Source organism: Neolamprologus brichardi, chromosome 3 (genome assembly GCF_056152115.1).
Source record: "Neolamprologus brichardi isolate AB-2024 chromosome 3, ASM5615211v1, whole genome shotgun sequence".
Lineage (NCBI taxonomy): Eukaryota > Metazoa > Chordata > Actinopteri > Cichliformes > Cichlidae > Neolamprologus > Neolamprologus brichardi.
Window position 1 is genome coordinate 10,500,129 of NC_142106.1, and position 26,190 is coordinate 10,526,318.

At 41.9% G+C, this 26,190-nt stretch overlaps 2 protein-coding genes across 2 annotated transcripts in view; both read right to left on the reverse strand.

The window, feature by feature from the left end:
- Positions 1 to 26,190, reverse strand: part of LOC118453405 (uncharacterized) — a 154,427-nt gene that overhangs the window by 69,558 nt on the left and 58,679 nt on the right. The gene's annotated exons all lie outside the window — the stretch shown is intronic.
- LOC148103459 (nuclear factor 7, ovary-like) lies at positions 19,563 to 21,654 on the reverse strand. The gene is made up of 2 exons (XM_087838731.1): positions 21,494 to 21,654; positions 19,563 to 21,392 (listed from the first exon to the last, which is right to left on the reverse strand). Exon 2 carries the CDS (start codon positions 21,373 to 21,375, stop codon positions 19,990 to 19,992), a length of 1,386 nt encoding a protein of 461 aa, XP_087694857.1. The 5' UTR covers positions 21,376 to 21,392; positions 21,494 to 21,654; the 3' UTR covers positions 19,563 to 19,989.

The window sequence follows — 26,190 nt, forward strand, 5'->3', positions numbered from 1 at the left end:
TCTGTTGTAGTTTTTAGATTGGCCACTAGGGGGACATCCCGCGCTAAACAGGCACAGGGTTAGGCGAGTGAGACTGGCAGCTCCAGATAAAAAAAGAGAAACAGGAGGCTGCTGTAGCTAGGCTAAACAAAATGTCAGCAGTGTGGAACAGCCAACTTTAACTCAGGTTTTGGAAAAGCGATGAAAAATGTCAAGAGAAAATCCACGGGCAGTTAAAATAACAGAGGCTCTGACTCATTTTATCGCTCTGGATGACCAGCCAATGCCGGTCATGGAAAACATAGGATTCTTCTCAGTATATAATAATAATTAATAATAATAATTTAACCGAAGTGCTTATTTTTCACTTGAAATTTTTTTGTGGTCATTTTTATTAAGATTTTATTTTTTATCGGCAGAGAATAAAATAAAACCTGTCTTCCAATTCATTGCATTTGTGTGTGTGTGTGTGTGGTAGAAGTATCGTTTTTTTTACTCTGTATTGGCAAGTACTCAGATCCAAGTATCGGTATCGTATCGGTTTAAAAAAATTGGTATCGTTGCATCCCTACCATGATTTCTAACTGGGAGAACTTGCAAAATCGCAGGGAGTTCAAATACTTATGTTCCTCACTAGTCTCACTTTTATTGTGATTATTTTTTCCTGTTAAACAAACACAGATAAAATGAATTAAAGCCTTCTAATGGGGCATGCAGCCTCCAGTTCCTCACAGTGTTACTGGAGGCCAAGGTAATGCCATCCAGAGTAAGAATCTGGTTAGATACCATATTTCTAAGATTTTCAGGGCCGAGTACAATAACCTCAGTTTGATCTGAATTAAGAAGCAGAAAGTTAGCGGCCATCCAGGTCTTTATGTCTTTAAGACATGTGTGTTATCTAGCTAACATGAACTCACATGTAGTGAGTCGTTTAATCTTTAAATGACATTTGTAGAATTTGCCCACTTCCTCTCACCCACCAGTGAAAGGAGAGGGAAGGGAGAGAATCCTGTGCATACACAGAAATGAAGAGCTGGCAGAAAGTGGACCCTCGAACAAATGCTCATCCTCTGAAAACTATGAGGTCTGCAATTTTTTTCACTGTCAGTAGCAGTAATTTCCACTGAACCAAATAATCCTAAAAATGTTTTTAACCTTAAACCTATGAAGGCTGCAGGCCAAAACGTGCTGGTCAAGCAACAAAGTTGTTCTTCATATTACTAAAATGTTGGAGCTTGTGCCTCTTCAGACGTTTGCTCTTCTCTGTGCTACTTGCAAATAGCCTTGGCCAGGGGTCTCAAACTCCAATGAGCCGCGGGCCACGAGTTTGAGACCCCTGGCCGAGGGGAAATGCCCGAAACCTCAGTCCTGATTCCACAGCTTTATTACATCAGCCTGGTAGAAAATTATTTTTCACTATCAAATCAGGCCACCAGGGGGCGGAGCGGTCCCAGAAGTTCAGTCGTGAGTAATATCTAACTTCTCTTCTTCCTCACAGCTCGTCTGATCATGAGTCCCAACAGCTCTGATTTCTCTGAGGGAGATGTTGTGACTGTAATCTGTGAGGAGGACCAAAGCTTTCCTGATTGGGCTGTGAGGAGAAACATGAGCAAACTGCAGAGGGCTGAGTGTGGAGATGGGTGGGGACAACAGCAACATGATCAATCATGTTCAATCAGTATGCTGGTGCCTCACGACACTGGAGTTTACTGGTGTGAGTCCAGTAATGGTGCCAACAGTAACCTGGTTAATATCACAGTCACTGGTAAGCTGATCACTCTCAATTTACTTCTTATTGCATCCACAAATTGAGCTGAACAGTGCAGGTACATAGATTCTGTTCTGTTCTTCACTGATCACCTACCTGACTGACAGAGTAATGAAGGACTTCCCTCGCTGGGTGCTTCTTAATGTGTGAGGATTTTCTCCATTACTGAGTTAAGACTTCCTTATTTAGATCTAAGCTCTGGATTATCTTGCATGTCTCGTGGCTCCAAAATGTCTCTTAATTTATTATCATCTGTAGCCTCATACTTTAGCTTTACTTGGCAAATGTGAATGCTTTGTGTGTTGACAAACCCTTTTGCATGTAGTGTTTTTATGAAAAGCCTTATAATTGCCTAATTTTGTGTTTTTGTTCTGTTACAAAAGCAGGCATTCTTACTGTTGTTTAATATTTTAATCAAACCTTTAAGTTTAATTCAACACAAAAAAACCCCACTGTAAACAAATCCACAGTACAAAACAGTTTGTCCTCAGTGCAGGTTGACATTCAGAAAAATCAACTGCCTCAGCTTGGATGGGCTGATGTGGTTTCTCCTTAGTATCTGCCCAGTTTTTGAGAAGACTCTCCAAAGGAACAGATGTTGCCACAATGCACAGTCTCCCCTCCATCACCTTCAACAGGTAGGGAAAGACTGTGGCCTTGGCCTCCCACCAGCTCTGTGGGCCTTCTCCATGTTGGATGAGAGGCTCCTCAAGATAACATTTCATCTCCATCATAACATCAGCTGTAGTATTTCTCTTTGCAGCATCTCCTGTAGCTCTTTCATCAAAGAGGCTCCACACAGCAGACGTTTGTGGCTCCTCCTTCACTTGGCCCTGTAATGGTGGAGCTGAGTGGGAGTGCACTTTGCTGCTGTGGCAGTTATTCTCTGAAGTGCCTCATCAACAGCTCTGTCATCACTGAATGCAAGCTTTTTAAATCTACCATCCAGTAATGCAGTTTCTGAGTGGACGGTGTTGAACTCCACACACAGAAATTTTCGGTCCATGAACAAAGCGCTGCAACCACTTCCTTCACTTTCTGCACAGTTACTGTCAGTTGGTGTTGGGCTGTCGCTCGCTGAAGACCTTTGCAAAGCAGGAGCACTTTGGAGGCTGTGACATAGCTGAAGGAGAGAAAACTGCAACTATTATTATTATTATTATTATTATTATTATTATTATTATTATTATGTGGCGTACAGCTTTCTGCAATTCAGTTTTGTCGATCATATGTGCTGTTTTTGCTGTTCGTGACTGAATAGTAATAGAAAAAAAAACAACTGTCTTTGTTACGTATCTGCATTTATCTCCACAGTCACCTCATATGGTTGCAGGACGGTGCAGCAGATCATCAGGTTTAATGTATGCAACAGACATGGGTGGTGGGTCCACTTCAGAATTTTTAATTCTTAAAAACAATAAAACTCTTATTAGCTCTTCTACCAGGTTTTCTGCAGTGTGTCTGTCCATCAGCTAAGAGGCCATCTCGTAATTTTCAATAAAGTGGAAGATCTAGAGGTCCAGCAGTCAATTGTCAGACACACTGGTGCAGCTTTTTTCACCCTGTCTTGCCATAATGCATGTTCTGTGTCATATAGATTTAGGATCAATGTTACGAACAGTGTTTTTCTACTAGGTAGAGTGTACGTGGGATTTAAGGCTTTGATGGGTTATACTTACACTACTAGTAGCTGCTCCAGCAGTTGTTGTTGATGGTTTGGGACCAGACACCCCAGGGTCGAGCCAGCTTGCCCTCTCTCCTCAAACTGCACTGTGGGATGGAGAATTGTGACGTTTCTGGGCAGGTTTGTGGCTGAGCCTGCACTCACTGCTAATTTTATTTTACAGTGAAGCCACTCTGCTCTGCTATTCCCAATATCTTTCACCTGCAGCCAGATGCTGCTTCGTTTACAGGTGTCAGTCATATTTCTGTGTTTTTGTGTCGCACTCGCACTCTCCTCCACACTGCTGTCTGTCATCTCACAGGTATGATGTGCGGAGCGATGCTGAAAAATCAGAGCTTCCAATCCCAGCGTTTCATGTTGCAGGATCAATTCCCATGTGAAAATATCAATATCTAATTTGATTACATTTGTTTTTCATCATAAATATGACAGACAAAAGTCAATTCGGCAATTAGCAGGATGGTCTGAAATACCCTGTTAATAGGAACTACAATCACCACCTCTCATTCATGTGTGTGTTACGGCTCTGCAAGAGTGTGAGCCAATGAGAAACCAGAAGCACAAAACACACAATCTGATGTTTGTTTGTAAAGATGTTGTTGATGAGACTTTGTAGAAAGCAGCTGGTCTGAGTGATGTGATCAGAGTGCAGTAGATAATGTCTGACAGCAGTTTGAAGAGGAAATGGATTCTGTTCTGTTCTTCACTCATCACCTACCTGACAGCTGACACCTCACACCTGTTTCTCACCTGCAGGTCAGACAGGAGGATCTGTTGGACTGAAAGTCAGCCTGTCAGTTCCTGCTGTGCTTCCTGTTGCTGCTGTTTTCTTGATCTAGAGAAAACAAAAACAACAAACGAATCAGGATCCTGCATCATGTTGAGCTGCAGCAAAATAAAATGTCTGAATCTTTTTAAATCAGCACTCTTAGTCTCCCGCTGGTGATTTCAGCGTTGTCAGTGAACCTGGGGAACATGAGATGATGCTGGTAACAGAAATCAAAGGGAGTGAACAGCAGACAGGGATCAGCTGCAGGTTTAATACACATCCTGAATTTGGTTTAGTTTTAAGTTTCTGTAAAATAAAACCAAACGTTGTTGTGATTTGGCGCTTTATAAATAAAGTTGCATTGAATTTCTCTCAGAGCTCCTGTTTAGTGATTTTATCAATGGACATCAAGTAAAACTTTGTCTTTGGATAAAATGAAAACTGTGTTCACACAGTGTCTGTAAATCCACGGGTGAAAATAATACATGTAACATTCATACAAGTCCACGAGTGATTGAATGAAATGTGATCATGAAAAAATAAATATAATGCACTTATTTTTATTCAAAACTATTCAAGACTTTTACCATTAACTGTCATTCTATTATGAAGTAACAGGAAGGTAATAATACTATAATATATTAATAATAATATAATAATAATAATAATAAAGTAAATTTAAAAAACAGCAACAAACAGCTGGTATAATAAAGCTCACACTGTAGATAGCGGCATTTCTTTTTAACCTTGTTTAATTTAAGGCTCAGACTATCATCCGTTTTCACTTAAAGTAGTCTAGCTCTGATATCACTTTAGCCTCTGGATGGAGGATTTGCTATGTTAACTTATGGATAATAAACTAAACGTATTACAGACCAAAACTAAAGACGTCCATAGTTAAAGACCTGATTTAACTCCCTTTTCACACCTGTCTCGACACAACAGTCAGGTCAGTCCCTTCTCTTTTAAGAAATCCACCTTAAATGTGTTTTAATTTTAAGTGATGCAAAATGAATTTAAGATTTTATCTTTAGTCTTTCATTTGGTGGGTATTATGTCAGATGGATGATGTTGGGTGAGATGGAGCAGACAGAGACTGTCATCACAGCTGAGAGGAAGCAAAAGGCTCAACATCGAGGCTTAAAAGTAAGTAGTAAGTAAGTAAGTAAAATGTATTTATATAGCACTTTTTAAGACAAGAAGCTGTTACAAAGTGCTTCACATGGGAATGAAGGCATGTCAAACAAACAATATAGCAATATAAAGGAAGTATAAAAGCATATCAAACAAAGCAATAGTACAGTATAAATATAGAATAAAACAACATATTACACACGAACATTACCCAAATGCCTGTCTAAACAGATGTGTAAACCGTTCCACAGTATTGGAGCCAGGGTTTGAAATGCGTGATCCCCCTTCGTTTTCAAATGGGTCCGTGGAATAGATAGAAGACCACAATCAGTGGATCTAAGAGTCCGCTTTGGAGAGTAGGGTTGGAGAAGCTCCGTGATATAGGTGGGGGCCTCACCTTGTAGAGACATAAACGTAAAGGTGAGGATTTTAAACTTATATCTATACCCAACCGGAAGCCAGTGCAAGGATTTTAGTACAGGAGTGATATGGGAAAATTTATTACTGTGGGTTAAAAGCCTTGCTGCAGCATTTTGAACCACTTGGAGCCGATTTAGTGAAGCCTTATGTACACAGGAGAAGAGTGCATTACAATATTGTAGCCGGGAGGAAATGAAGGTGTGGACAAGCATCTCCAGTTCAGTTGTGGAGACAATAGTCCTGAGTTTGGCAATATTTCTTAAATGAAAAAAGCAGGAGCGGGTCACAGATTTAATATGAGAGTCAAAAGACAAAGATTGATCGAGAATTATCCCAAGATTCTGAGCAGTAGTTTTTATCGAGGATGAAAAGGCACCCAGATGTTGACTAATTTGGGGCTTGATATTCTCTGGAGCAAGGATTAAGCACTCAGTCTTGTCTGCGTTCAGCTGCAAAAAATTGTTTGTCATCCAAACATTAATTTCCTTAACACAGTCCATAAGAGTGGATAGCTTGTCTAATTCCCAAGGTTTAAAGGAGATGTATAATTGGATGTCGTCTGCATACAGATGGTAGGAAATATTTTTGAAACCGCTAATGATCCGGCCTAAAGGAAGAATATATAGTGAAAATAACAGGGGGCTTAAAACGGAACCTTGTGGGACTCCACATAGAAACTTAGCCGCATCTGATCGGAAGTTTCCCACTGAAACTAAAAGCGTTCTATCCTCCAGAAATGAGGTGAACCACTTTAGGCGAGATCCAGATATCCCTACCATAAGATTTAAGTGATGGATTAAGATCTGATGGTCAATGGTATCAAAGGCTGAGCCTAGGTCCAGAAGAACTAGGACTGAGCAATCACCCCTGTCTGCAGCCATCAAGAGGTCATTTGTGACTTTCAGGAGAGCTGTTTCTGTAGAGTGTAACTTTCTAAAACCCGATTGAAATTTATCAAGAATATTATGCTTCTCCAGCGCTTTCTTTACCGGTAGCCAAACGACTTTTTCTAAGATTTTAGAGATAAAAGGAAGTTTTGAGATGGGCCTGAAGCTTGACTGAAATGTTGGATCCAGGTTAAGCTTTTTCAGCAAAGGTTGAATAACCCCCTGTTTAAAGTACCTGGGGACAGAGCCAGATAGCAAGGAACAGTTTATCAGCGTGACTACAGAGGGCCCGATGGTATCAAAAACTTTACAAAATAAGTGAGTGGGTAAGACATCAGCTGAACTCGTTGAGGGTTTCAATTGGGTCAGTATTTCCGATAGATCTTTTAAAGAAACTGATCCATAATTATGGAGTGTGGAAGATCATGGTTGGTGGGGTTACCTAAGGGAGTTATGTTACCTCTTAGGCAACTAATCTTATGTTGAAAAAAATTAAAAAATTCACTACAGTCCTTATCTGAAAAGACAGGTGTACATGGCATTGGGGGGGAGACGATGCTACTCACTGTATCAAAGACAACTTTAGGATTTATTTTTCCTACTGCAAGTAGTTGGGAGAAATAAGTGGCTCTTGAGTCTTTCACCATGTCATTAAAGGTAGATAATAGTTCTTTTAAGTGGAGCTTATGAACCTCAAGCTTTGTGATTTTCCACGAGCGCTCAGTTTTACGGCATATTCGCCTAAAGCTGCGGATAGCTTCTGTGAACCAGGGGGAGCATTTAACAGTGCTGCCTTTCCTGATTTTAAGCCACTTTATCTAGAATTTTTTGACATTGCAAGTTGACGGAGGCAACCTGCTGATCTATATCATCTGTTTCAGGTAAATTGTTATCAAACAATTCCATAAATTCTTCTACCACAGAGTTGTTAATTGATCGTGAATGCTTCATATAAACAGAAGGTAGAGTGTCACAGATTAAAGAGAGATCAAATAAAAAATATTTATGATCACTAATAAAAATGTCTCTGCAATGAACTGGGCCGATATCCAGACCCAGTGACAAAATCAGGTCCAGGGTGTGGCCACCGCTATGTGTTGGCCCAGTCACATGTTGGGCAAGGTTAAAAGAGTCTAAGAGAGTGAGAAAATCAGAAGCAGCGTGACATGAACTGTCATCAACAAGAAAATTAAAATCCCCCAGCAGAAGGATTCTTTCCAGCTTGATGGTGGAGGATAGAAAATCCCCAAACTCCACTAAGAAACTCCTGGCTACTCCCGGTGGCCTATAGATTAAAATCACATAAAAGGGATGAGTTCTATTGATCTTCATCATCTGAATCTCAAAGGAGATAAAGGAAGGGGTCTTCACCAGCCGACAGAAAAAGGAGTTTCTAGCAATAACTGCCAACCCACCGCCACGTCCTGAAAGACGCGGTGTGGTTAGGCACTTACAGTCTGCTGGGCACAGTTCATTGAAATGAACAAATTCCATATTCTGCTGCCAAGTTTCGGTTAGGAACATAAAGTCCAAGTTATTCCTAATAAAAAGGTAATTGAGAACAAATGCCTTATTTGAGATCGAACGGCAATTTAATAGGGCCATGTTAATCGGCGGTGCTGGAGCATCACTATTTACACCCTGAGGGGCTTGGCGCAGGTTCGTACCGCACACTCCTCGAGATTTCTTACCGTTTGTTATAATCCGTGGGACAATGAGATGGTCACTCACATGGTCTGGGAAAACTGTTCTCAGACACGGCGTCCTGACGAAGCCCATGCGGGGAAGCCGTGCATTTAGTTGGAAGTCCGTCTTAGCAAAAACATCCAATGTTGAGAGCTCCAAGCAGGACGTTAAATCAGCAGTACTCCTATATTTCCGTAATCTCACTTGGATGCCCGCTCTCCTTCCTCGTCTTCTCTGACGGTGATTTGTCCGGGAATGGCGGCTCCGGTTTTTCCCTTATACAGGCAAGCAAGGGACGTAATGGGCAACAACTGATCGCCCAAAAGGTGGAGGGAAGGGAAGCCTCGAAAATGTTTCCAGGTTTCATCCATAGACTCCATAGTTGATTTAATCCGAAGTAAAGTGTGGCGATCCTAAACATAGGTAGCTGTAATCTCATCCACAGACAGCAGCAGAATAGGTAATGCAACATAAAACAGAAGAACACAGAGTTTGACAGCGGCATTGCCGATCACAGGTGCCATCTTGCCCACCAAAGTGATGTAGGGAGCTAAAGCTAAAGCTCTGCTTTCTTTGTGTGCTTGTGCTAACAGTAACTTTATTCTTTATTCTTCCTTAAAAATGTAAATCAAACTAAAACTTTGATCAGTAAGTTAAATGAGAAATGTATTCTGACCTTTTATTTTCACACAAATGTGAAGTGAACCTGTCATTATACACAACTCTGAGAGAAACAGTATTCAGAGCAGAACACATTCTAGGCCACTTCAATTCCATTGCCGACTCCCTATCTCTCCCTCCAGACATTCAGAACCTTGGCGCCCCAAGCAGAGGCAGCTCCGACCCCATTTCCTCCATTTTCAGCCACGACGTTCGAGATCTAAACCCCAGCATCGCAGAACTCATCAGCATTTCCCAAGAAGCGATTTTAAATAGCCTCGTAGCAAGCTTCCGTTCATTGCATCAAAACTCCAACCTGCCCTTCCCGTCATTCGACATCGCAACAGTTTTCAGCTTCGTATCCATGCCTTCCGGTTCGAGAGCATCAAAATTCCCTCCATAAAGCGGCATCAATTTCCTTGCCAAACTGCTCACAGGTTCACCATGCCCAACCATTACGTCATTCCAGATATCACTACTCATCAAAAGTCTCCAGCGTCAGTCACCTGCCACGACCCTACACCGCTTACCCCTAACTTCAGATCTTCTGCATCGCTGCATGTCTACCCTCCGGCTGAAGTATAGCAACTACTTCCTGGCACGCACACTCGAAGCCATGTTCCTGCTCTCCTCTTCAGCCTTACGCTGTTCCGAATTCACCTCCTCATCCTTAAAGTTCCATCCGACTCTTCACCTGTGCATGAGTGCCATCCACCCAGTCTCCAAAGACTACTCCATTTTCATCCTCAAACGAAGCAAACCAATCAATCGGGCAGCACCACGCCTACATACTACTTCAAAATAAACTCTCCTTTAAGCCCCTTCGAATCACTAACCCTTTACCTTGACCTCAGAAAATCTCAGCACACCTTACCTTCAGATCCTCTGTTCATCATCGAATCTGGCCATGCCCCAATCAGGACATGGCCCCTCTCACACTTTCGCCAAGTGCCCTCGTCTTCCGGGATTCCTACAAATCACTTCTCTGGCCATCCCTTCCTCACCTGCGTCGCGACTTCTGCCTCCCACAAAGGAATCCCTGACCACTCAATCAAGCTCCTGGGTCGATGGTCATCACAAGCCTACCTGGTATACATTCACAACATTCTCCAAAACCTCCGTTATGCCCAGTCTTTGCTCCTGCAGGGGATGCCGTCTTTGGGGGTTCTGCCCGGCCCGAGAGCCATCGCCAGTCCCCTTGAAGGCCTTCCCCAAACCGCAGCACTAATCACACTTCCTCATTGCTCATTGGTCATCGTTGCCAAGGCAGTGGTCCCTGCTAGTGAAATAATAATCAAAATGGCAGATCAGCCGTAAGAACAACACAGAAATGTCTGCTGTAACTGCGTCACTCTGTTCCACTTCGATGTTTGTTGGTGTCTTTGCACACAGAGATTAAACTGTGATTATGATGTAACGATTTTCTGTAAATGTGAACGGGATTTTATGTGAAGGAGACACGAGGCTGGGTGGACACTTAACATCTGTAATCCAGCTGTTACAGAGACAGAGAAGTGTAACGTGTGTGTCAGTGTGATGTGTTGTAGTTTCAGGAGTCAGTATACAGCTACAAAGCTTTTTGTTCAGTGTACACAAACAGCTGTAGCTACAGAAAAGGCAGCATGCAGAGACTCACAGTGTCTTATAATGAGAGGCTGCTTGTGCTTGTTACATACACACATTTAGTGTGTGTGTGTTCTCGCTATGTGTAATGGTGGTCAGTAATAAACAAGTCCTCAGCAAGGAACAAGTGCCTCTTTAATGAATGCAGCACATAAAGATACATAGTGGATGTAGCAAGTTCGCCAACCAAACTCTATTTTTCTCTGACAGCATTTTTCTCCACTTTTTTATGACACCACCCTCGCAATATGGTGTATAAAATTACAGGACACAACACTATGATTGACTGCTGTAGAAGTGAACAGTTGTACTTTGACCTTTAACCTCGCTGCTCAACATCATCATTTTAGAGTGGAGCAGAGCTGACCTGGGACTTGAATATGTTCTTGTTTACTGGGATGAGCACTTTGATCTGGAAGGGCAGCATCCATCTTTTAAGAACCGGTGTTCTGAGAAACTGTCGTACTTTGGCAAATCGTCCTACCCATATTATAATTTGACAGTGACTTCTGACTGAACATACCCCTAACCATAACAAATATTCACAGTGGGTTAAAAAAATGAAGTAAATTTGGGTTTTGTGTTGTGCACAAGTGCAGTGTATGTGCAGAAACAATGGGTAGGATGGTTTGTGAGGTAGTATGGATTCCCAGAACACCGGGTTGGATCTTCAGGACAGACAGATGAAAGATGGAGACGTGTCTTTGATTCTGAAGGATGTGACGATTATTTTTTTCCTGTGCTGCCATGATTAGTGCCTCTGTGCTGTCTTTCAGTCCAGCTTTGTCTGGCAACTGGTAGGATTGCTGGATGTCAGCCACTTGTATCTGCTGGTGGTACAAACTGTGCAGGAGCCTGTCCTTCCATGATGATTCCTTAGTACTCACCCTAGTCTCTGGAGGTTTCCATTTGTCTGTGGCATCTCTCTTTCTCATACAGACACACACACACACACTGAATGATGCTTGTGCTGTTTATAGTCTGTGGTTGTGGTTTAATGTTTGTTTGTGCTATAAAGGCACGTGTCTGACAGTTCGCCACAACCAAACCAGAACAACTCAAATTCTCCATCAGACGTCTTTGTGAAACCCACAGAACCACAGGAGGAAAACATCTGAGAGCAAAAGTTCATTAATCCTGCAGAGAAACTGCTGTAGGAACAAAAGACAACAAACATCAAGTCAATGAACTGACTTCTAATAAGTAGTTCTGGGTCATCAGAGTCTAATTCAGTGATAAAAAGACAAAACATATAAAAATCTGTAACATGTGGATGTCCTCTGGTCTGAGGTGCTGGGGGGACCAGTTAGAGACCAGCAGCTGGACGTCAGTGGTTGGACTGGTGGACTACTTCAGTGAAGAGTAGACGACGTCTGGCTCTGGTTTAAAGTCTGAACACAAACACACACAGTTTAAACAACAGGAAACATGATTACAAGCTTTGTAGTTCAATCCAGACCTCCAATCTCCACCTCTCTGCATCACACACTGTCCCAGTTCAGACTTTACTGGGAACCAGCTCAGATACAAATCACAGAGCTTCCATACTGCTCACACTTTAACTGTATGTTGAAATCACATTGGGTGTGATTCAGAGTTCAGAGAGCTTTGCCTGCACTGGTGCTTTAATTAGAAAATCGACTGAATTTTCTATAAACGATTCTATAAATATAACATCCAGAGGTGGTCTGTTGGATTTAGGTCAGGTGAGCAATGTGGGCCAGTCAGTGGTATCAGTTCCTTCATTCTCTTAGATTTAGTGTTGCCACATGAGGCCTGGCATTGTCGTGCATCAGGAGGAACCCAGGATCCACTGCACCAGAGTACGGTCTGATAACAGGTCGAGGATTTCATTCTGAATCCTGTTGTTGCCAAGCCTGTAGAGGTCTGTGCTTCCCTCCATGGTTATGGGTCAGTAACCATTACTGACCCATCACTAAACTAGTCATACTGAATTATTTTAAAGGCAGCATAAAGTTCTCCACGTCTCGTTAGACCTGTGGTCAGACTGAACCTGCTCTCAAGCAGGGTGGCAAAGCTGGACCTGCCAATTGTAGTATCAGAATCAGAAAGCCAAATGCAAAACTAGTGAAACATGAGAAGGGAAACATGTCACTAACCTCCAGCTGTAAAATCATTCCTGTTTTGAGGGTTGTCTCATTGTTGTCTCTAAAATGCACCTGTTGAGATGAACCTGAATCTTGCTCTTCACAGATTCTGTGTATACTGTTACTCCTCTTTCAAGATAAAGTAAAGCTTGTCATTTTTTTCTCCTACTCTCATGGCAGATTATCTTAGCTTAGCATGATGTTTGTAAACAGTGTGAGCAGCTAGCTTGTCTCTGTCCACAGTCAAAGGTAAAGAGCAGCTGTACCTGGGCCTCCTTGTTCTGATGGTTGTTTGTCCATAACGGACGTCTTCAGTTCTCACTGCTGAGTAGACCACAGCTGAATCAGTCTCTGTACAATAAAACACAGTAGAGTTACAGTACTGTGATATTATTACACTACAGTCATGGAGACTTTTCATTCTGTTCTTTTATGCTTTTTAAAAACATTCAATTTTGTCTTTTCATAAACTGCAGCAGCTTTTCACAGTATTTATTTTTAATCTTAACACCTTTGCTGTGAAACAGTGAGCACAAAGGAATGAGGAAGTTTCTGAGAAAAGGAAGAAGGGCGGCCACAGAGCTGCAGACTGATGCACTTTTACCACAGAGCACAGAGCAAACATGCATGACCAGTGTTATCAGCCAAACCCAAACACACTGCAGCAAGAAGCTCCATCAGTGTCGCACTAACTCGAGTCAAAAAGAAGCAGAACAAGTTTAAAAGAATAAAAAGTCACTGATGGATATAAAGGACATTTTATCTGTTCAGTCTCTTCATATGTCTCATGTTCACATGTTCCATATCTTAACTGTGTGTAGCAACAACAGATAACACACATGTGTGGGCCTCATCTGAGCTCTGACACATGTAGCTCAGTGACAGCACTGTCTCTCTCTGCCTCTCTGTCTACATGGCTGTGAACAAAAATAGAAACACTGAGGCTTCAAAACGCAGCATCTACAACACTGTCCCTCTGCCTCCGCCATGGAGACTGATCTCCATGGTGATGAGTACAATTGGCAGCTGAAACTGTTGTGAACTTCTCCATGAGTCATATTTCCTGTTTCAGAGCTGCTGATTGGCTCTTTGGGCCCTTTACCTTCAGGAGGTCATGGACGAAGCACTGAAGTCGTTTATCACGTAAAAAAATATTTTTAGTATACACTGTAAAAACGATAACTAGTAATTGTTGATTTGATTAAAGTTTTCAAATTAAACTGACTTAGAAATAAAACTTCCCATTTACAACCTAAAAAAGCTTTTCTGCCCAACAAATTTCTTCCATTGTTGTCCTAACTAAGATTTTCTAGAGAGCATAACAAAGATTATCAACTTTTAAGTAGATTTTTTGAGTCAAGTTAGGAAACTTTGGGAAACCCCGTAGATGACTGGCACACGTGGGCTGAACAAGTTTGAACTGGACAAAACGAGCCTGAGCAGACCTGAGCTGTGTGATTGTGGTTTGTCGATGTTTTCTGGACTGAAAACCTGCTAAGAAAATTTGAACAAACGTGGCCAAAGTTGGATGAAAATTACAAATTTTCGACCATTACGGATTTTACCTGGTCTGAAGTTGGAGTGTATTATTTGACCATTTTTTGGACAGGTGCGGGAGCTGCCGACCATTTGCCCTAGCAGGTAAGCTAACGAGATCTATTATTAGGATTTTCTACAAGTGCCTAGGCTGCATCCTCATCAGGAACAAGGAGGGTGGAATGAGTAAAACACTGGAAAAAAAGCCAAACAATAACATATTTAAGTTATCTAAGTGACTTATATATCATGTTTAAGCTAGCGAAGGACCGCGCGGACTGCGGTCAAGTGAGCCCTCACTTACGAAGTCACAGTCAAGCTAGCCGCACCGCCAGCCGCACCGAAAATGTGGTTGCACTACTCTTACGCATATTACGGTATGGGTGAAGCCCGGTTTAGAAACGAAGTCTTTTGTGTCCTGACACTATTTTACTTCACAATCCACTCCCAGTTTTATTGTATCTCTACTTTTCCCCCTGTGATTCACAGCCCAAATTACTGTATGCTTCAGAGAAAATTAACAATAAAATTTACACAATTTACTCTACTGTACTTTTAATGTCCTCATCTTTGACCTCAGATTACAGGAAAACTGTAAGAGGTGACGCAGATATCTCACTGGATTCTGACTCTGGGTGACCCCCACTCTGCACCCTGTCATCCACAGCAAAAATTACTGTACGGTTTTTGAGAAAATTGATAGTAAAATCTTCCCATTTTGCTTTACTGTACTCTACATATTGACATCTTTGACCTCAGATTACAGGAAAACTGTAAGAGGTGACGCAGGTATCTCACTGGAATCTGAATCTAGGCCATCTCCACTCTTCACCCTGTGATCCACAGCAAAGATTACTGTACGGTTTTCAAAAAAATTGATCGTAAACGTCACGCAATTTACTCTACTGTAATTTTAATATCCTCATCTTTGACCTCAGATTACAGGAAAACTATAAGAGGTGACGCAGATATCTCACTGGATTCTGACTCTGGGTGACCCCCACTCTTCAACATGTGATCGACAGCAAAAATAACTGTATGGTTTTCCAGAAAATTGATAGTAAACTTAACACAATTTACTGTACTGTAATTTTAATATCTTCATCTTTGACCTCAGATTACAGGAAAACTATAAGAGGTGATGCAGATATCTCACTGGATTATGACTCTGGGTGACCCCCACTCTTCACCCTGTCATCCACAGCAAAAATTACTATACGGTTTTCCAGAAAATTGATAGTAAAATCTTCCCATTTTGCTTTACTGTACTCTACATATTGACATCTTTGACCTCAGATTACAGGAAAACTGTAAGAGGATATTTTCACTGGATTCTGAATCTAGGCCATCTCCACTGGCCTAGAGACCTGTGATACTTCTTGCAGGCCTTTCAGACTGATCTGGTAAGAGCATTTGGTAATCGGGCCTACAACAGGCCTGTCATGTTCATGTGTGATGGATCCCTGGTACTCCTCCGATCCATTTCCATGACATTCTGCAGAACAAGTCTAGAGGATCTGCTGCATAAGTACTATGTCTTACTGAGTGGCCAGCAATTCAACATTCCCATTCTTCATCGATGTTTTAGCCATGTCATGAAAAATGCCAAGGACCTTTGTAAAATAACATTTATATCAATAATTAAAAAAAGAATACAAGATTTGTAATGTAAAGGTCCTACTAACAGTGATTTCATTCATTCATTTTCCCAGCATTCCAGAGAACTACAGGCTTGGAATGCATGTGTTTGGGCTCCTTGCATGCTGTGATAACTTAAAAGACATGGATGATGTTGTCCATAGTGCAGCAATAGTGTTTTGCAGTCCTTGTAGTGGAAGGAACGTAACAAAACACTACAACAACTTGAAAATCCTTATGCTAAAACGGGGGACCCTGGATTTGGATGAAAAGACTGTGATTGCTGAAGATTACAAGGTTAGCTAAGATTTATTTTTTAAGTAACCATATTAATAACTTTTTTACTTGTGTCTGTTGCAAATGAATTAATGAATTCACATTATTTTAAAAATATATATTTTAAACCACAATAACATTTTACATAATTAATTTTTCTTTTTTTTCTAAACCCAACAATCATATGACCCCCTATGAGCAAGCATTTTGGCGACAGTGGGAAGGAAAAACTCCCTTTTAACAGGAAGAAACCTCCGGCAGAACCAGGCTCAGGGAGGGGCGGCCATCTGCTTTAGTTATGTTAAGCTTTTACAAGACGGTCAGGGTGTGTGCGTGAATTATTAAGTTGCTGAACACTTTTCTTTTTTGGTTCTGGACTCTGGAATTTTAACGTCTCTGCTGGGGGCTCAAAGCACCCAAAAGAAACACGTTTTTGTTTGTTATTTCTTTTTTTCTTTTCTTTCTTTCTTTTTTTTTTTTTTAACAAAAATTCACCCTACTGCCCATGACATTCTGAAATGTACTGAAAGCACTGTTGAACAAAATAAATAAGCTTTTAGATAACATTGAATTGTGCTTTGTTTTATTCTATATCTATTTATTGAGTGTTTTTTCAAGTATAATAAGAGCATACATTTTCCTTTGTTTATATAAGTACATTTTCAACTCACTGGAGTAAGAATTGTATGATTACTCAACAAGAATATCCTTGTTTGGTAAAGGCAGAAAAACATGGCATTGAAATTCTTCGTTAGACTTCCAGGATTATCCTAATTAGGTGAACAAGAAGAACCAAGTTGGCAGAACTAGTAAATCTTGGGTAAGTCAACAACAGTTGCAAAAGTTGAGAAAACTCAAAAATCTCTTGCATCATGTTGCCTTGAAGTTTTCTCAACTTTTTCTTTTTTACAGTGTATAATAATTTGATAAATAATAAAATATTAATAAAAACTGGAGGTTTTTTTTAGAACTTAGATTTTAAGCTATTTATGCCTTTTTTGCTGCTCTTTTTTAAACTTATTCCCTTTAAACTGTATTTATTCTTTTTAAAATATATTGGTTATTGCACTGTAGAGGCTGGTGAGAAACAGTATTTCGTTTCAGGCTGTGTAACACCATACGAAATGACAATAACCAATAAAGTCTTGAGAGCTGCTGGCACAGTTTGGAGGTGTTCTGCCCCCTGCTGGACACACAGAGCTACAACATGAGGATCAGAGGAGGCTGGTGCTGCTTCATGTTTACGCACAAGAAGGAGGTCAAAAAATGTAAACACAGAGATTGTTTTTAAACCTGTAAAGGGGGAAATCCTGACGAACCAATCCACAGCCAAAAAAGAAGTCTAACTCTGTGCTGCTCCAATCAGGAATCAGCTCTGTTACTGTGTGAGTGTGTAAAGTCACAGAGTAACTGGTTTCAAATGTATCTATAAAGTTTATTTAAATTTTATTTAGGCTTCAAAAAACAGTCCAAGTTTATTTCTTTGGACTTTGTTCACTTAGTGCCACCTGGAGGACAGTCAGCTCCCTGCAGCAGCTCTGGAGGACTGTTAACTGATGAAGAGCTCGGACTGCACAGCCTGCTTCATCACCGACTTCTTCAAATAAACATGACCAAGATCAGTCGCAGCACCTCAGACAAACATTTGTTACACAGCAGCCGCCTTCACACCGACTGAGCTCCATCACAGCTTCAGAGCTCAGCTTACTAAAGTCCAAAGTTTATTTCCTCTCAGGTTTCTTACTTTCAGTAAAGTTTCACTGTTAGAGCCCTGACCAGCATCCTGCAGCATCTGGAGCAGCTGTGTGGTGCTGTCATGGCAATAAGGATCCAAATCTGTGGGGATGTTTCCAGCAGGGGTTATAACCTGCAGTCAGCAAGGTGTGCCTAATAAAGTGGCAGTGTTTATGTCACAGTGCAGCACCATCAGGAAACGGTGGTTTACATCTCTGTTACAGGAAACCTGAAGAGTTCAAACACAAGAGAAGAAAATCTAAACGTTACACAAAGAACATAAAAGAACTAAACTTCATAAAAACTTCACAAATGATGCTTTAAATGAAAAATAAATCCCTGTAAATAATTCAACAGGTCACATATTAGAACCACCTTAACTAAACTCTGTAGCCGGTCACTGTGGTTTGTCCCAGCAGCTCTTAGGAAACAAACTGCTAACTTCAGTGTCAGCACACACTGTTAGTAAACTATGCAACACTGAATTCAGGTTTCAGTTGTGTTAAGTTGTGAAGTTGTGATTAAAGTCTTCTTACTGACACAGGTAGGATGGTCAGGCGTCCTCTGTTCCTTCACCGTTCATGAACTGTCACTTATAAAATGCTGCCAAACATCAACTACACTCAATAACTAAACGTGTGCAGGTTAAAGTGATGGACGCCCAGATCTGCACTCCAAATACAAACAGACTAAAGGTGTTTCCTTCAGAAACAAAGACGATATTTACAAAGATCTCACAGGTAAATTGTGAGCGATCACAGCAGCATCTCATCCTGACTAACAGCTTTTAGATGCAGGGAGAGCGTCGTGGTTCAGAGGTGGTTCAGCAGATGATGAAGGCCTTTCTGTTGCATTGTGTAGTGCTGTGGATGCCATGATGGTTGACTGGGTCTGCTTCTACTGAACTCACAAACACTTCTGAGGTATTTACACCTGAAGCCTCATTTAATGTGAGTCAGAAACAAACGGCTCACCTGTGATTAATGGATGTTTCCCTGCATTTATATTTTCACACAGTTTATTTCTTACAGCAGGAAAACTGAACAGAATGTATGTAAGAGGTTAGAGTGAGGATGACGTCACTTCATACAGAAAATACATGTTTGTCTGTTTTGATGATGAAGGACTTCTTTAGCTCTGTAAACAGCTACACTTGAGAGGACAGAGGTGATTTCATGGATAAATAACAATGTGTTTATCAGCTTTCATCATCGCAGTGCAGACGTGACGTCAGATCTATCAAAGTGAAGGCCGTCTCTCTGATGACGTCACAGAGCAGAGTCGTTCTGTCCAATAAAGGATCTCAGATCAGCTGCTGCCATCTTGTGGCCACAGTTGGTTACTGTCTCTGAAAGTTGTCTCATGTTTCCTGTTTTCCTGTTAACAAAGGCTGGAGCTCATCATGCTGAGAGGGCAGCAGCATTTTTTGGCTCTTCGCACATGTTCATTATATTCTGATGATCCTGGATGGAGACAAACTACAGATAAGTGTGTTCAGCCCAACTAGTTGATCTCATTACAGCAGTTTGATGTTTCCCTTTGAATCCCCCTGAAGATCCTGACAGTGAAGCACGTACATAATACTCCAGCCTTTCAACTCTGAGCTTATTTAGTTCTATTAATACACTGAAATCTCATTTGTGTCATGAAGAAAGTCTTTAATCAAACAGAATTCAAAGATCAGAAACATTTCATATATGGAGTTAAACATGAATCGTTGTTTCAACAATAGATTTATTGTTGTCATAAACAGACAAGAAGACAACAACAAACTGCTCCTCCCATTCAACACATGTCAGTCCATATCCCAGCAAACTAAATCATCTCCATTTACACATCAAATAGAAACATGAATCACTTGTAATGATTAGAAACTTGATAGAATTTCAAATCTAGTTTGGGGAGTCATTCAGTGAGAAACAGTGAAATGATTTTCCATGTGAAAAGGTGGACAGCAGAAACAGAAAGAAACAGTGAGAACTAAAAGAGAAACAAAGAGCTTTGGAACAACGAGGCAGCAGGAGGACAGCTGCAGTTTAACAGCTTCAATTCACTGACAGGAAACAACATTAGAAATATCATCATCCTCAACTCATCTGCTGCACTGACACTGACACCTTCAACGGACACACCTTTGCTTTACCAGTTAAAATGTATGGAAACATCCTGTGAGTGAAAGTGTGTGTGAAGGTGTGTATGTGTGTGTTAGTATCAGGATCAGAGAACGACAGCTTTCCTCTGTTCCAGTCCAGATTCACTCTGATCCTCTGGAGCTTCTTCTGGACTGAGAGAGCAGTTTTAGCTGATTCTGAGAGTGCTGAGTATTCACCTTCATCAAACCATATTACCCATAACCCAGACTCTATGTTTTCCTTCCTCTGCACAGACTCTGCTAACACACCCACTAACCACGCTATACTGTCTCCAACTTCAACATCCCAGCTGTGAGTCCCTGAGTTAAAGCCCTCAGAGCCCAGGACAGAGCAGGAATAATCAAACCTCTCTGGATTATCAGGAAGCTGCTGCCTCTCTCCTCCATATCTCACACTGGTCAGATCTTCAGACAGGATGAGGTTTGGATGAGCAGTGTTTGGGTCCAGAATGAGAGGAGTGTAGGAGACCATGTCCTTCATGTTGTTCCAGATGTTGAAGGTCAGGTTGCCCAGGTGTTTGGCCTGGTCTATCAGAGCTCCTGAGGGCAGCTGTGGATCATCCAGCAGGGGGCAGCGCTGGACTCTTTCCACTGCAGCCTTGTAGTTGTGCAGGAATGAGACGTCTTCAGCTCTCAGCTCCTCCTCTGTGGCTCTGACTGTGTCTGAAAGAGCTGCTATCTCTCTGCTCAGAGCCTCCATCTTCTCCTTCATCATCCCACTCTTCTGCTCCTCTTCCTCCCTCAGTGCAGCCAGCCTGGCCTCCTCTTCCTCTGCTAGAAACTGGTGAAGCTTCTTAAACTGCTCCTTAATCTGCCTCTCTGTGTGTCGGGCCTGGACCTTAATGTGTTCTGCTGTTTGATCAAACTTCACTTGAACTTCTTCACAAACCTTTAACTTCTTCTTTAAGGGCTCCAGAGTTTCCTGAAGTTCCTTCTTGTGTTGTTGTGCAGCTTCATCGATGGGTCTGAATCTGTGATTGGTGTGTTTTTCTGAGGCACAGCAGACGAGACACACTGGCTGCTGATGGTCCAGACAGAAGAGTTTGAGTTTCTCAGAGTGCAGACTGCAGAGAGCCTCTGAAGCTCTCTGATCTCTCTCCTGTAAGAACGACTCACACAGGTTCTTTAAAGCCAGATTAAAAGGTGGTTCTTCCCTTGAAGATCTTCTCTTACAAACTGGACACTCGTGTGTTGGTCTCTCTCTCCACCATCTCTTCAGACAGTCTTTACAGAAGCTGTGGCTACATGACAGAAGAACAGGATCTCTGAAGACCTCCTGACAGACCGGACAGCAGAGATCCTCCTCTGATCTGGAAGCCATTGAGTCTGTGAGTGAAGCTGAAAACAGCAGACAGGAAGTACAGTCAGTCCTGGCTCCCCTCCCTCCTCTACCACCTTCACTGAAACTTCCTTTGAGTCGTGTTTTTGCTCAAACTCACCTTCAGTGTGTGGAGCGTCAGCAGCTTGAAGCAGCAGTGTTGGAGTTTTCCACTTTTCTCTCCTGTAGCTGGACTCACTCAGAGGAAGCTGCTAGTTTGGTCTGAGCTCAGTCTGATCGTCTGTGCGTCTCTCTTTACTGAGGACGAAGAACTTCCTGTTTCCTGGTTTGTCACATTTGAGTGACGTGAGGGGAGGAGACAAATGTTGCTGTTGGACTTTTAACTAAGGTGTGTTTCAATCCTGCCTGCAGCTCAAAAGCTGTAAAACAGGTTTTGTGTCTTTTCACCTCCACAGGTCACAACATGAAACCTGTTGTGAAGTTTATAAAATAAAGTGTCACTCGGTGGTGCAGCTGTTTGTCAGCTTCTATTTCAGACTTTGTTCTGCTTCTTGTTCAGGTTCCCAGCAGTGGGAGTGTAATGCAGTCACACACACACAGGTGGTGTTAAGGTGGATTCACTTAGTTACAGACTGTGGTGTTATTTCTTGTAACTAAGGGTGTGTTTCACTCCAAAGTTCAGACATTAACCTGCCAGAAGTTGTAAAAGTTACTAATAAAGAGCTTTTCTCTCATTTCACATGCAGGTCAGAGCATGAAAGCTGTGATGCAGCAGTTTGAGAGAAATTGCTGCTGCTGATATAAAATATTTTTTGTGGTTTTACAAAATATATAAAAGAGCAGAAAGAAAAGAAATAAGTGTAAAGAGTGCAGCAAAATGCATGTTTTAGTGTGAGTTGGTTCATCTGATCTGGTTGTGTAAAAGTCACTGCATGACACTGAGTGTTACTTTTGTGTTACTGACACTCATCTCTGACATCTCTTTCTCTTACTTTCTTTTTTCTGTTATTTAGTCAAAAATCTTTCAAAGAAATAATGAATTCTCCACACGTGTTTGAAGGTTGCTGATACGTTCATCTAGCACAGACCTATTGCTGGAACGCCAAGACAATTCTACTACAATGGCAAAAACAAGACGCAAGTCACCAGAGCTCTTTGTGTTGCTCGTGCATGAGGGAGAGAACTGTGACGAGCATCGTTCCCTCCAAGTAAGCAAATGAATGTTAATAGTCAAACATAGAAATCAACATTTGCAAAATCATTCCAGCTTTGTGGTGCATCTCCTCCAGGTGTGTAAATCACATCTTTTCCATATGGGTAGAACTTGACTGCATGCAGAGGTGGAACCCCTAACCCTACTCAAGTAAATTTGAATAAATGTAAGTCAATGGAAGTGTTTGGAAAAATGTGCTTCTAAAAATACTTTTATTTAGTTCATTCACTCATGAGCTGCTGTAACATGAATCAAAAGGGTGATTTGACACCTCAGCATGCAGTCACGTTCTATAGAGTTTTGCTAATGACCTAATCATTTTATTCAGGTGTGTTGCAGCAGGGACGCATTCAAAAGTTTCAGGACACCGGCCCTTGAGGACTGCAGTTGGAGACCCATGCTCTTAGTGCTTCTTAGTCCTGTTCTTAGTCATGTTGATCCCGCTCAGTCTAAAGGTGTGCTTGCCAGGGTGGTCCTCTGGTCAAGCCCTCCCCTCAGTCACACCTGTTATTAGCAGTTCACCTCCAAATCTGTACAATTTGTAACTAACTAGGTTAAATTTAGTGCCCTGGAAAAATCAGCCCCAAGGATAATTTAAAGGATAGAGTAAGAACACTTTGAGTGTTGCAATAGCAATACACAAGTTTTACTAATAATTATGATCACATAATCAAATCACTTGAGTTATACCTATCTAATTAACCTACTCTGAACTAATGCTTCTAATGTTGCTCTTGAGAGGAGAGAGGTTGAGGAGGGAATGGACACGAATGGACCAGTAACACCCAAGAGGCATCAGATGCTAATATGTAGAGTGCAGAAACCTGATGAAGAAACTCTGGAGGAGCAATGAAATTCCTCCAATTTACTTTCCTGTTCTGGAAATGCTCCCATGCTGAAGCAGTCCCGACGGGCAGTCTCTTGAAGTAATAACGCCCAAACGGTGTGATGAAAGTGGTGTATTTGGCTGAGTTTTCCGTTAGAGGTATCTGCCAAAACCACATGTTAGTGTCCAGCTTGCTGAACATGCTGGCACCAGCCAATCTGCCCAATGTTTCCTCCACCGATGGCAGTATGTACTTCTCTCGACACACAGACTCATTGAGGTGTGTAAGGTCGACACATATGCGTACATCTTCTGTCTTCTTCGGTACCACCATCATGCCTGAGCACCAATCAGTTGGCTCCTCAATCCTGCTGATCACCCCTAGTTCTTCCATACGGATCAGCTCCTGCTTAACTTTGTCCATCAGCGGCAACGGGATTCTCCGTGGCGTCTTCAAGGAAAAAGGTTGAGCTCCAGGTTTTAGTTTGATGCCGTACGGCTGACGTACTTCACCGTGAACTCTGCACAGCTTTGGGTAGCACTTTTTAAGCGTCTCTATAGTTATGCACTCCAGAAGAGCCAGAAGCTCCAGCTTGCTAATGGCAGGTCTCCCCAGCAAAGCAGTGTGTAGGTGTCTGATGACAAAGACATCCTCAAGTATTTCTTTGTCTCCCTTCCTCAGTGCAAGCTCACTGACACCAACGGCATCCAAACGACTCATACACAGAAATGAAGAGCTGGCAGAAAGTGGACCCTCGAACAAATGCTCTTCCTCTGAAAACTATGAGGGCTGCAATTTTTTTCACTGTCAGTAGCAGTAATTTCCACTGATCCAAATAATCCTAAAAATGTTTTAAACCTTAAACCTATGAAGGCTGCAGGCCAAAACGTGCTGGTCAAGCAACAAAGTTGTTCTTCATGTTACTAAAATGTTGGAGCTTGTGCCTCTTCAGACGTTTGCTCTTCTCTGTGCTACTTGCAAATAGCCGAGGGCAGGGGTCTCAAACTCCAATGAGCCGCGGGCCACGAGTTTGAGACCCCTGGCCGAGGGGAAATGCCCGAAACCTCAGTCCTGATTCCACAGCTTTATTACATCAGCCTGGTAGAAAATTATTTTCACTATCAAATCAGGCCACCAGGGGGCGGAGCGGTCCCAGAAGTTCAGTCGTGAGTAATATCTAACCTCTCTTCTTCCTCACAGCTCGTCTGAGTCCCAACAGCTCTAATTTCTCTGAGGGAGATGTTGTGACTGTAATCTGTGAGGAGGACCAAAGCTTTCCTGATTGGGCTGTGAGGAGAAACACACGCAAACTGCAGAGGGCTGAGTGTGGAGATGGGTGGGGACAACAGCAACATGATCAATCATGTTCAATCAGTATGCTGGTGCCTCACGACACCGGAGTTTACTGGTGTGAGTCCAGTAATGGTGTCATCAGTAACCTGGTTAATATCACAGTCACTGGTAAGCTGATCACTCTCACTTTACTTCTTATTGCATCCACAAATTGAGCTGAACAGTGCAGGTACATAGATTCTGTGCTGTTGTTCACTGATCACCTACCTGACTGACAGAGTAATGAAGGACTTCCCTCCCCGGGTGCTTCTTAGTGTGAGAGGATATTCTCCATTACTGAGTTAAGACTTCCTTATTTAGATCTAAGCTCTGGATTATCTTGCATGTCTTGTGGCTCCAAAATGTCTCTTAATTTATTATCATCTGTAGCCTCATACTTTAGCTTTACTTGGCAAATGTGAATGCTTTGTGTGCTGACAAACCCTTTTGCATGTAGTGTTTTTATGAAAAGCCTTATAATTGCCTAATTTTGTGTTTTTGTTCTGTTACAAAAGCAGGCATTCTTACTGTTGTTTAATATTTTAATCAAACCTTTAAGTTTAATTCAACACAAAAAAAACCCCACTGTAAACAAATCCACAGTACAAAACAGTTTGTCCTCAGTGCAGGTTGACATTCAGAAAAATCAACTGCCTCAGCTTGGATGGGCTGATGTGGTTTCTCCTTAGTATCTGCCCAGTTTTTGAGAAGACTCTCCAAAGGAACAGATGTTGCCACAATGCACAGTCTCCCCTCCATCACCTTCAACAGGTAGGGAAAGACTGTGGGCTTGGCCTCCCACCAGCTCTGTGGGCCTTCTCCATGTTGGATGAGGGGCTCCTCAAGATAACATTTCATCTCCATCATAACATCAGCTGTAGTATTTCTCTTTGCAGCATCTCCTGTAGCTCTTTCATCAAAGAGGCTCCACACAGCAGACGTTTGTGGCTCCTCCTTCACTTGGCCCTGTAATGGTGGAGCTGAGTGGGAGTGCACTTTGCTGCTGTGGCAGTTATTCTCTGAAGTGCCTCATCAACAGCTCTGTCGTCACTGAATGCAAGCTTTTTAAATCTACCATCCAGTAATGCAGTTTCTGAGTGGACGGTGTTGAACTCCACAGACAGAAATTTTCGGTCCATGAACAAAGAGCTGCAACCACTTCCTTCACTTTCTGCACAGTTACTGTCAGTTGGTGTTGGGCTGTCGCTCGCTGAAGACCTTTGCAAAGCAGGAGCACTTTGGAGGCTGTGACATAGCTGAAGGAGAGAAAACTGCAACTATTATTATTATTATTATTATTATTATTATTATTATTATGTGGCGTACAGCTTTCTGCAATTCAGTTTTGTCGATCATATGTGCTGTTTTTGCTGTTCGTGACTGAATAGTAATAGAAAAAAAACAACTGTCCCTGTTACGTATCTGCATTTATCTCCACAGTCACCTCATATGGTTGCAGGACGGTGCAGCAGATCATCAGGTTTA

What these genes read in the sequence shown, in the direction of transcription:
- LOC148103459 (XM_087838731.1), bottom strand. Translation starts at nt 21,375, where the DNA reads ATGGCTTCCAGATCAGAGGAGGATCTCTGCTGTCCGGTCTGTCAGGAG.